This window comes from Ceratotherium simum, chromosome 16 (genome assembly GCF_057802395.1).
Source record: "Ceratotherium simum simum isolate JZ-2026a chromosome 16, ASM5780239v1, whole genome shotgun sequence".
In the NCBI taxonomy this organism is placed as follows: Eukaryota; Metazoa; Chordata; class Mammalia; order Perissodactyla; family Rhinocerotidae; genus Ceratotherium; species Ceratotherium simum.
In genome coordinates this window covers 14802998-14815509 of record NC_141915.1, presented here as the reverse complement: position 1 = coordinate 14815509, position 12512 = coordinate 14802998, and the positions used below count along the sequence as shown (strand labels likewise).

Here is a 12512-nt window from a genome sequence, read left to right as displayed (position 1 = left end):
GGAATGGAGATTGAAGCTAACACGAGACAGTAAAACCAGAGCCTCGCGGGGAGTGGTGGTGATAATGTGTCTAAACTGAGGTATATGATTTACTCAACTCTATGCCCCAGGAAACAAAAATCAGAACAGCAGCAACAATCCACCATTCCACCCATTATTTTTAATCTCCTCATGGGGACTGTTGTCTGCAATGAGGAAAAAAGCAGAGATGGGGCCCCACTTTGCTTCAGAAAGTAATAATAACTTGCTGTTCTGAGGGCCTCCAGGACGAGGTCCTCTGAGAGACATTCTGAATAATCCAAACTTTTGGATTATTCTCACTAAGTGGGCTTAACTGGGTTACAGAGATCTTCCCTAGTGATTAATTCAGCATCTGAGTCAAGGACCTGAAGGCTACAGGGAGCAGAACCTCTCCAGAGTCTCGTTAGTGAGGAAACAGATGGGAGCACTGAGGCCGTCTGATGACTGATTCTGATCCTGACGCAACATCTCAGCCTAATTCCCCATTTCCCTGGGGGACTCCACGGAGTTGAGTCCTGTCTCTGGGCTCTGGGAGAATCGAGGCTGAGCGTCTTGTTATTTTCCCTTTGCACAAGTTTACGCCCTGGTCCCAGTAGACCAGGAAACTGAGCTTCTACCGTGTCTGATATAGCTCCGTGCCCTTGGGGCCCAGGGCAAGTTAGGCACCCATTAGTTTTCAATAAATATCTGTGGATTAGAATCAATTGCTTGAATGCTTGACTGAGGTCAAGAGCCTTAAGATTTTCCTCAAGATTTTCCTTTAAGTGCCCGTGGAATCACATGGCATACTCTGAAAATATATTTGTTAATGTTCAGAAAATTTGTTAAGGTGGCTCCTTTGTTTCTCTGTCTAGCCTTGAGAGACTTAAAGTCCTGGTGGTCAGAAAGTTTGTTTCAGGAGGAGTGTATGTCAGCTTTATCCAAAGACATGCTGCTCTGAGGGGCTGCAGGGCCACCTTCTCAGACACTGTTCAAGAAACTCCGAACACCCAAATTTACTTACTGAGCAAACTTCCTTGGACGGTAGTAGTTTCTTAGTGATTAACATCTGAGCCTAGGAGCATGGGGGAAGCCAAACCTTGCTGGAGCCTTAACCACATAATCTCCCAATAGACGAATACTACTAATGTCATCTAGGCCCCAAGTCTTGGGCTGAGCCCTGAGGACATTGAGAGCAATGAGTGATTCTTATCCAGGAGAAGCCCTAGATCTTGGTCCAGTGAGAAATAGACATAGGTAAAAATCACCTCTAATCCCATCACCCAGAGACAATCACATGCAACATATTGGTATATTTACTTCTAATATTTTTCTGTACATGTAGAAATGTTACCGAGCAACAGGCTCACTCCACTTGCTGCGATCTGAGCCAATCAATCATGACGAGTTAGGTATTGAGAAAGGGAGCTTTAATTTGATTACCCAGCATAATCGGGAAGAAGGCAGACTAATGTCTCAAAAAAAAAACATTTCAAGAATTACAGAATCTTGAGGTAGTTATATAGAGAAAATGGGTAGTAAAGAGGGCAGTTTAGAAATGTCAGCCTTCAGGCATGACGGACTACAGGGTCTTTCATTGCTCTCTTTTTCTGTCAGTGATGATGAATATCTGTGTTTCCTGCCTGTGGTCAGCCTATTCCTGGAGAGAAACTCATAGAACAAAGTTTTAATTTATCAAGCTATAAGGGAGTACATACATAAGCAGATGCCATAAATCAGGAGAGGATGTGAATTTTTTTAGAGTACGTGCAGAGCAGCAAGTAGTCACACAGAGGAGGGGCTGGGGTCATTTGGCATAACAAGATGGCCTCACTTATATTCACTTATAGAAATAGCTTCCTTCTTGTTGTCATCATCTCATAAGAAATTTCCCATGCCCATAAACATGCTGCATAATATTTCACCTGTTATAGGTGCCATCATATTCTTAGGCATTTCCTAATTGATGGGCATTTAGGCTCTTTTTATCTTAAAAAAAATTATAAATAATGCTGTGATGCAAATCTTTGTTTATAAAGCTGATTCCATTTTGAATGACTTGTTAGGACATGTATCCCTAGGAGCAAAATTATAGGGTCAAATTATATGAACAGTAAGATTTTTTAATACCTTATTTTTTAAATAATAAAATATCTGATCTTAATGGGTTGATACTGTTGGGGAGGGGGAAATTTTCCCCCTTACCTCTCTTGAGTTTTTGTGGCTGGACTAATAATAAAATTGACACAAGGCAGATTAACAGGAGAAAAATCAATTTAATTTCATGTGCAGAGGAGATCATGAAACTGATCAGAGAAATGACCAACACAGGCATCTTTTATATCTTTTTACACAAAGAAACAATAAATCTGTGAGGATTTGACAGGACAAAGACTTAGGTTTGGGCACTTAATTAGTAAAGAATTCTAAGCAGAATTTGGGCTTGGGGTAGTAAATTAGTAAAAACTAACAAAGTTTGTTTACACAGGCTTCCTGGCTCTGAGTTTCCTAACTCTGGTGATAGGGAAGTCTCTTTACCTCCTGGTACAGGGAAGGCACCTGTCACATGGGAGATTTATTTCCTGCATTCAGGGGAAGAGAAAGAGTCAAAGTGTCCTTTTTGCACCAGTTGTCTCTCAAGTGATTTTAATTCAAAATAATCAGTATGTCATTATGGCATATTTTGGAGTGACTTGCCCTGGGCCCCAACAATACATACACTGGTAGGTTTTTCTGATAATATACAAATACACATATGTATATGTAATTTAAAAAATAGGATACATAAAATACATACACTGGTAGGTTTTTCTGATAATATACAAATACACATATGTATATGTAATTTAAAAAATAAGATCACACAAACTTGTGTTTGTTATTTAATCCATCATGGAAATGTTTTTCATATCTGCCCTAAGATTACCTCACTCTTTTTTTACAACTGAATGGTATTTCATTGTATGCATGTACGATAATTTATTTTATTCGTCTATTGATAGACGTTTGGGTAATTCCAAATTTTTATGATTACAATGTTGTCATAAATTTACTAGTATTTATATCTTTTCATTCTTTTCTCTGTTGCTTGAATTCCTAGAAAATAAGTTCAAAAGTGGAATTGTCCCAATAAGAATAAACATTTTAATTTTTATAGATGCTCTACATTGTTCTCTACTAAGCTTGTCTCAATAAACATTTCCCTAAAGTTTTTATGTATGTCCATTTTTCTCACTCTTTGTAGTACTCAATCTTTTTCTATTGCTCATCTTTAAGTGAAATTATTTTTCCTAAACTTTTAGAAGGGAGATGCAGTTCAGGATAGTTTCCCTAACTTCACAGCTTAAGAGCTCCTTACTTTGTTTTGATGAAGTGTTAAAATGTCATAACTATAACGCAACTGTCTGAGATTTCCTGGCTGTTTCTGTTCCTCAATTTTACCTGGACAGTGTCTTTCCTTTGTCTCCTTTTTTCCTGTGCTACTCAATTTGGATTCTGTTATCAGTAATTTCTCCTCTTCCAAGTTTATACTGCCATCCAAAACCTCTTGGATATCTAAATACCTTCTTGCCATTTCTCCTGCTCACCTCTCAGGAGCCCAATTATGCACCCTCCCCAGGTTCCCCAAGTCAGAAATGGAGGATCATCCTTGACTTTACCCTTTCTTGTATCTCCAGGATCCAGTCCACCATTGAAGCATCATGATTTCACCTCCATTATTCTCTATTTCAGATTACTGTTTCCTTGGGGCACTCATCAGTTTGTGATTATTTTTATTCCTTGTCTGTTTTTAGACGCTCTCTCCCATACTTGTCTGCAAGCTCTGTGAGGGGTGGCCGTCATGTCCATCTTGTTCACGGTGGTGTCCTCAGCACCTAGTATGATGAGAAAACAGCCATTTTGAGTTGCTGCCTGGGTATTTAGATTATGACAACCCTGCTCACACCCAAAGTCTGGACATTTAGATAAAGACCTGAGCTTAGGGTTCCCACCACGTGTTCCCACCTTCCTTTTCTCAGGACATCTTTCAAAATGACCACTCAAAGCTAAGCCCACAAAAATTAGTGACTGCCACCCCAACCACCCTACAAGTAACAGGTGCTTGCTACCCCGCACACTCCCGCTGCTCGCTTGTGACCTGGAACGAAGGACTGCCCTTCCCCCAGCTCGTTTGTGCTCCCGCTTTGGGACCTGTAAGTAATAAACCTTGTGACTTTACTTTCTTTGTGTGGGTGTAGTGAAACGGCCTTCAATCAAACAACCTGGCGTTTCCACTACCTCGAAAGTGGGAGCTCGGCTGCTGGGGGTGCCCCCTGCCGACCCTGTGTGGGTGGCTTTGCACTGCTTCATTCAGTAGGTCACAATCTGCACATTCTTAACACACTAGCTCCGGGCTTTCCAACAGACCTAGCCCAATGCCTGCCATCAATATAATTCACAGGTAAAACAAAAGAAGGAAGGAAGATAGGAAGGCAGGCCCCCCAGGCATGAGTAGAACTGAAATTGTGTTTTAGTGAGAGATGTGGGGAGTCTGGGCTACTCCAAGAAGGGGGTTGAGGTTGTGAAGACTGAGTGCAAGGACTTCAGCAGCAGGAGGGAGGCCAGCAATACAGATGGACTTTGTGGGTGGTGGCACCAAGACAACTGAGACTGCCTCACAATTTGACCAGTGGAGGTTTTGTTATTGTTAGATTTGAAAAGTGGGGGAAACTGAGGCCTAGAACAATGAATTAATCGTGATCCACTTCCATCTAGTAGTGGAACCAGGAATAGGCCTGAAGTCATTCATACTCTCCTCCAGCAGCGTGTCTGTGGCATTACTCTGTCCGAAGTGAGGATGCCAAACTGAGATGTTGTTTTACAACTACAGACTACGAGACTGGAGGCACTTTGCTTGAAGTCTGTTGTAAGGTAGTGAGCTCCCCATCAAAGAGGAGATACTGAGACAAGACAGGGGTTATTTGGACAGGGATGCTAAAAATCCAATTTCTCTATGAGAAGGTATGGAGTGGGTAGATAGGCTTGTTTGAATCTAAAATCCTTTCAGCTTTGAGTTAGTGGCGCTAGGAGTTTGGTCAGAGAGAGGATGGCCTGAGGGGTCTATGTTTAGGAGAGCCAAGCTCATCCTCTCCCCCTGAAATAGGGAGGGGAGAGGTAGGAGGAGGAGAGAGAGGGAGGGACAAAGTGAAGGAAGAGAGAGAAGGAGAGTCGGGCTTACTCCTTGTAAACAAGACTCGTTTCCCAAGACCCTTGCTCACTGAAGCAATTACCCATATTTGTCTGAAGAAGCTGCCTTGGGATTGCTTCCTGGAGGCGTCCCCAAAACTGATAATTAGGCCTGACACAGTCCTGACTCAGCCACTTCCTTCCTGAACCTGAGGCTCAGCATTAGCTCATAGGCCCCCAGCCTCGCTGGAGCACCTACAGCCTTATGTTCTGTCTCCTCTATTAGGGGACCAAAGATCTAGGTAACGCTTTCTCTGCTTTTTACCTTTACCCTATTCCAGCTCCAAGCCCCACAGCCTTACTTTGGATCTTTTATGTCCTGACTGTGAATTTTCACCAAATGGAGGAGAAAAGTGGGGGCAGCAGATCCGGGGAACTCTGAGAGCAGCCGAGAGCAGTGGGTAAGGTCTGAACGTCTCAGCCTCCTCTCTCTCTCTCTCCTACCTTTCTCATCTCTCACCTCATTTTCTCTCTCTCACAAACATACTCACATACTTTGAAAGAGTGTTCATATACTGTAACTCCTTAGTATTTAAAGGTAATATGAGAACCCCTCCCATCTTTTTAGCCCTCTACAGTTTTCAAAGTGCTGTCACACACCCTGTTGCATGTGACTCTGAAACCTGCAAGACAGGCTTACGGGTGAAATGAGGAGGCTCAGGGAGGTGGCATGGCCTCCTCAAGGTACTGCAGCTTGGGAGCAACAGAGGAGGTATGAAAGGACCATTTTCTAACACCCAGTATGCAATACTTTTCCATACCACCCCCACATGCTCCCCTCTCCACCCTGCCACACTGCACAGGGGTTTGTGTCTCTAAGGCTGTCTGACCATACAAGTGTTCAGAACCCACTGACTTTTACAGGCTCAGAGCAGTGTTTCTCAAAGCGTACTATCAAAATCAACAGGTGCTTGCTAAAAAGGACTTGGTTCTCAGAACAGAGCTACTGAATCACCTCAAGGAAGGGGGCCTGAAAATCTCTTTTTGAACGAGCATAGCAGGTGATTCTGATGCACACTAAAATGTGGGGGACACTTGCCTTGAGGCCAAGAAAGCAGATGGGCCAATGTTCCTGAGGGTCCTCTGACTTTCCCTGTTACCTGCCTCCGACCCATGCTCCTCCTGTCAGGGAGGAGTCCCAGAGGGCCCTGAATCCAGGCACCAAGTTGGTTAGCCATGGGGCTCAGCCAGTGCTGAGCACTTTCCATGCATTTCCTTGTTCCTCCTCACAATCACACAACGGGGCAGGTATCACTAGCTTCGAGTAAGGGTAAACTGCAAGGTTTCTATTTTAGTGTGTAAGAGTAAACTGGATTTTTAATATAAACAATTATTATAAACATCTCCATATCTAAAAAATGTTTAGCATCATCATTTATGATAGCTTCAGAGTGTTCCACTGATTTAATGTTACATAATTTTTAAAAATAGCTTTATTGAGATACAGTCCAATACCATAAACATAAAATTCACCCTTAAATTTAAGGTATATAAAGCAATGGTTTTAACATATTTACGGAATTATGCAGCTATCACCACAATCTAATTTTAGAACATTTTCATCACTCCGAAAAGAAACCCTGTACCCATTTGCAGTTACTCCCCATTTCTCCCTGCCCACAGCTCCTGGCAACCACTCGTCTCCTTTCTGTCTCTATGGATTTGCCTATTCTGTAATTTTTTTAACAAAATCTCTAATGTTGAATGTTTATGTTTTTTCTACATTTTTGCTATTATTACCAAGTCTCTGATAAACATCTAATATACACGTATTTTTTACATTTTGCCTGATTATATTCTTTTTAAAAAAATTATTTTATTGAAGTCACATTGGTTTATAACATTGTGTAAATTTCAGGTGTACATCATTATATTTTGGCTTCTGTATAGACTGCATCGTGTTCACCACCAAAAGTCTAGTTTCCATCCATCCCCATACATTTGTGCCCTTTACCCCTTTTGCACGCCCCTCCCCCCCACCTTTTGCCCTCCCATCAACCCCATCCCTTTTGGTAACCACCAATCTATTCTCCTTATATATGTGTTTATTTGTTTATCTTCCACATCTGAGTGAAATCATATGATATTGGTCTTTCTCTGTATGATTGACTTTGCTTAGCATAATACCCTCAAGGTCCATCCACGTTGTCGCAAATGGCACGATTTTGTCTTTTTTTATGGCTGAGTAGTATCTCATTGTATATATATACCACATCTTCTTTATCCATTCACCAGTTGATGGGCACTTGGGTTGCTTCCAAGTCTTGGCTATTGGAAATAATGCTGCAATGAACATATGGGTGCATATATCTTTTTGAATTAGAATTTTCAAGTTGTTTGGATAAATACCCAGAGGTGGAATAGTTGGATCGTATGGTATTTCTATTTTTAATTTTTTTTAGAAATCTCCATACTCTTTCCCACAGTGTCTGTACCAGTTTACATTCCCACCAGCACTGTATGAGGGTTCCCTTTCTCCACATCCTCTCCCATACTCGTGATTTCTTGTCTTTTAAAATTATAATCCTAAGATCAATTTCTAGAACTAGAATTTGCTAAATCAAAAACATGTCCTTTTGTTTGTTTGTTTCCAAAGTCACAAAATGACATTGTTGAGTATATATTTTTCTTCTTTTTGGTGGAAAAATACTCAGCAATGTGGAGAAAATATTTTTCGAGAATAACTGTGTGTGTGTGTGAGACCATACTGCTATGATCTTCAAGAAATATAAAATTAAATTTACAAAATGTGGAAGACCAAGTAAAAGCAGTCTGGTATTTGCTTCAGTGTCCAGCACGATCATAATGATTTCTAGCATAAAAACAAGAAGTTCCTGGGTCTCAACTATCTTCAGTAACTGCCAGTTTATTTATGACTGCTGCCCTTGCTTCCTTGAGAGGTACTTTTCTCAGTGTTTGTGATTTAGCTCCAAAAAGTCCATTTTGCTAATTCCTTGAGGTGTTGAGTTAATTTAAAAACTTCTTTGTCTTTATCTTGATTTACCAGTAATGAAAGCTGTGAAAATTAAAAGGTGTTTCAGAGATCAGATTGGCAATGATCAATGAGCCTGACAGGTTCCATGACATTAATTTGGGGAGTACTAATTGAACCTATTTTCCTGGAGGACACTCTGACAATATGTATGAAAATGAAAAGTGTGTATCCCTTTGACTATAACTAGAAATATATCCAAAAATATATGTATAAAGATATTCACTGAGGTATCGTCTGTAATAGGGAAAATAGGAAAAAATGTAAATACACACCATCAGAATATTGATTTATAGCATATGATACATTTATAAAATGCAATAGTATGCAGCCATTAAAAATGATGAAAATATTCACTTAAAGAATGTTCTCCAGCACGTTGTTGAGTGAATTAAAAAAAACACCAAAAACTAGAAGAATGTTCACCAAAATATTAACAGAATCTGGGGTTATTTTTACTTTCTTTACATTTTTCTGTATTGCTAGAATTTTCCATAATGAATTTTTTTGTTTATAATCAATAGATTGTAAAATAGTAAAAAGCTATTTTTATTTGGGAAAAAATCTGTGGAATATCTTTAAAATTTTGTACTTAAGGGTACTGAAGAAATTTCAACAAGATCCAAATAGTAGAAATTGATAATAAATGAATACAAGTTTAACATGGAAATTAACACAGAGGTTGTAAGAAAAAGTAAATAAAATTGGTACATACAAAAAGAAGCTGTGGAACAATCTTATTTACAAATATAACTACAAAAGCCTAAATAAAACATTAGCAAATCAATTTCGTTAGTTTATACCGGAACACGAGTATGGTTTAATAACAGGAAAGCTGTTAACAGTGACAGGCACTGATGAAGCATCTGATCAAAAATGCAACAGCCTTGTCTAATTATTAAAATACTACCATAAAATATAAATAGAAAGATAGTTGCTAAATATATACACCCTCTTCGGCTTAAAATCCTTTAAGGCTCCTTATTACACTTAGAATAAAATTTTAAAATCTTAACAAGACTCTGCATGATCTGGACCCTGCTTGCCTGCATAAGCTCATGTCTCACTGACATCCTCTTCACTCCAGCCACACTGGACCATATTTAGTTCCTTCAAAACAGCAAGCCCTTTCCCACCTCAGGGCCTTTGCACATACACCTCTTCCTGTGTCGGGATGTTTGCTCAAGAGTTCATAAGACTGGCCTTTTTTTGCCCTTCACGTCTCAACAAAAAAGACATCAAAATGTGGAAAGTGGTTATCCATCTCTACACGGTGGAGTTAAATCTATTCTATTTATATTCTCTCATTTTTTATTTTTAAATTTTTCATCCTACCTACATTAGATTTTCAAAAGGAAAAAAAAGCACAATAAACCATTTTAATCTTTAATACATTTTATAATGTTTTTGGTAAGATATGAAATATTGATTTGCTGTTTTCCCCTAGACAGCTGTCCCAATGCCATTTATTGAATAATGCAACCTTTACCTGCCAATGTAAAATACTACCACAGTAATCCACTCAGTACCATTGTACTTGGCCCTGTTTCTGAAGTTCTGTCCTGCTCTGTTGATCTGTTCACTCCAGCACCAGCACCACACTGTTTTAGAGTCTTTTATATGTGACAGAGAAAGTGTCCCCTTCTTACACTCTTTTTTGACATTTTCCTGGCTTATTTTCATATTTATTTTTAGAGGAAATTTAGAATAGTTTCTGTTTCCCAAAAATCCCGTTATGATTTTGACTTCAAATAGGTTAAATAAATTTTAGATTAATTCAGGAGAATATGCACCTTGGCAAAGTTTCACATTTCTATCTGGAAATTAGTAAGTCTATCCATGTATTATTAAATGGAGAAATGGAGGACTGGAAGGTCCTGCCCAATTCTTCTCAACATCTTAATGCTTAGGTTATTTTTTTAATAATGTAAATGGGATTGTTTCACACTGTATTTTCATCTGATTATTGTTCATGCATATAATACTTACAATAGCAATAGGCAATATTTATTGAGTGTCCACAACATGCCAACTTTGTGTCAAGCACTTTATTACCTAATTTTATCCTTGCCACAACTCATTTTTCACATAAAGAAAGCCAGTCTTAAAGAGCTCAGATAACTTGCCCGAGGTTTCACAGCAAGTGGCAGAGCTCAGACATGAATTCCAGCATCTCACAAGACAGTCTTAATCTCTGGATTATATGACTTACTGGGAGCACCATTGGTTTGGGTCTATTCATTGTGTGATTGGCCACTTTACTACAGTTGCTTGTTCCTAATGGCATTTCAGTTGATAGTCTTAGGTTTCCCAGATATATCATCCTATAAGCAAATAATGCTAATTTTTCCTTTTCCTTTCCAATATTTTTACTCCCCCAGCTTTGTCCAATTCTGCAATAGCGATTTCTTAATAATGCATACACTTATTTTAAAAATCATTTAAAAATCTATTTAATACCATAATATACCAATCTTTAAGCACTTTAAGAGTATTGTAGGATGATAGGATTTTAAATAAGACATAGACATTATTCCTGTAATATTGAGTGTGCCAGATTAGAAGTTGCTGGAGTGACTAAATTGCATAAAGATTTTCCACATTGTGTTTGTACCTGTTATTACTTTGTTGCTAATCTAAAAATATTATAAAATTTAGTCTAAGATATTTTTAATGTTAAGAAATTAGTTAATTTTGCCTATATTAAAGTCCTTATTTAATCAAGGGCACTTAGTAAACATTTATTGGTGCCCAAGTTGCAGACAGTTCAAGAAATGAATGGAAGCAACCAGAGTGGAGTCTCCGAGTTCCTGCTCCTGGGGCTCTCAGAGAGTCCTGAGCAGCAGCAGGTCCTGTTTTGGATGTTCCTGTCCATGTACCTGGTCACAGTGGTGGGAAATGTGCTCATCATCCTGGCCATCGGCTCTGACTCACGCCTGCACACTCCCATGTACTTCTTCCTGGCCAACCTCTCCTTCACCGACCTCTTCTTTGTCACCAACACAATCCCCAAGATGCTGGTGAACATTCAGTCCCAGAACAAAGCCATCTCCTATGCAGGGTGTCTGACACAGCTCTACTTCCTGGTCTCCTTGGTGGCCCTGGACAACCTCATCCTGGCCACGATGGCATATGACCGCTATGTGGCCATCTGCCGCCCCCTCCACTATGTCATGGCCATGAGCCCTGGGCTCTGTATTTTGCTCCTCACCTTGTGTTTGGTGTTTTCTGTCCTCTACGGCCTCATCCACACCCTCCTTATGACCAGGGTGACCTTCTGTGGGTCCCGGAAGATCCACTACATCTTCTGTGAGATGTACGTCCTGCTGAGGCTTGCATGTTCCAACACCCACGTCAATCACACAGTGCTGATTGCCACAGGCTGCCTCATCTTCCTCACTCCATTAGGATGCACAATCATGTCCTATGTATGGATTGTCAGAACCATCCTCCAAATACCCTCAGCCTCTAGCAAGTACGGAGCCTTCTCCACCTGTGCCTCCCATTTGGCTGTGGTCTCCCTCTTCTATGGGACACTCTGTATGGTATATCTGCAGCCCCTCCACACCTACTCCATGAAGGACTCAGTAGCCACAGTGATGTATGCTGTGGTGACCCCCATGATGAACCCTTTCATCTACAGCCTGAGGAACAAGGACATGCATGGGGCTCTGGGAAGACTTCTCCTAGGGAAAGGCTTTCAGAGGTCGACGTGAGGTAATTTTGGGCATTGAAGTGGAGACAGGGAATTTCTTTCATCATGTGCAAGGCATTATCCTGTGGGGGATACAGGAGTGAGTAGGACATAAATCCAGCTCAGAACGAGCTCATCTATCTGTGATGAAGAAAAGACACCTATGTATAATCCAATGTCTCCCAGACTTCACCAGCCTTCGTGATAAATAAGGTCACGCTAACACTAATATTAGAATTTTGCAAGATCGGATCCTTTAACTTATCTGACCATAGGACCATGGTGCCCCCATCCTAGCCTTTCAAAACATACCCAGTTATGGTCTGGGGGTGAGGATGCTGTCTTGTGTTCTCTAGCACACCCCCACTCTTGGTCTTGAGCTCTGGCCCTCTCTAAGGGGGCTGCTGCTGTAACCATCATAGGCCAATTCCTATGGGCCCTATTGTATCAATAACAAAGTCGTATCAAAAGTTGTTTTGCAAGGGCAATGAGCAAAAACTGCAAATCATGTAGCTGGAGCATGCTCAGAAGATGGAAACCGTGTCTTCAGATGACCTCAAGCTGCCTAGGAGCCAAAAGTTCCCTAACCACAGAACTCAA

At 40.3% G+C, this 12512-nt stretch overlaps 1 protein-coding gene across 1 annotated transcript; it reads left to right on the top strand.

The window, feature by feature from the left end:
- The first annotated feature begins 10947 nt into the window (after positions 1-10947).
- On the top strand, positions 10948-11934 carry LOC101396117 (olfactory receptor 1D2-like). Its single transcript, XM_004433286.3, has one exon. It carries the CDS (start codon positions 10993-10995, stop codon positions 11932-11934), a length of 942 nt encoding a protein of 313 aa, XP_004433343.2. The 5' UTR covers positions 10948-10992.
- The last annotated feature ends 578 nt before the right edge of the window (positions 11935-12512 follow it).

Bases quoted from the DNA above. Each gene is read 5' to 3' on its own strand.
- LOC101396117 (XM_004433286.3), top strand. From the start codon at position 10,993: ATGAATGGAAGCAACCAGAGTGGAGTCTCCGAGTTCCTGCTCCTGGGG.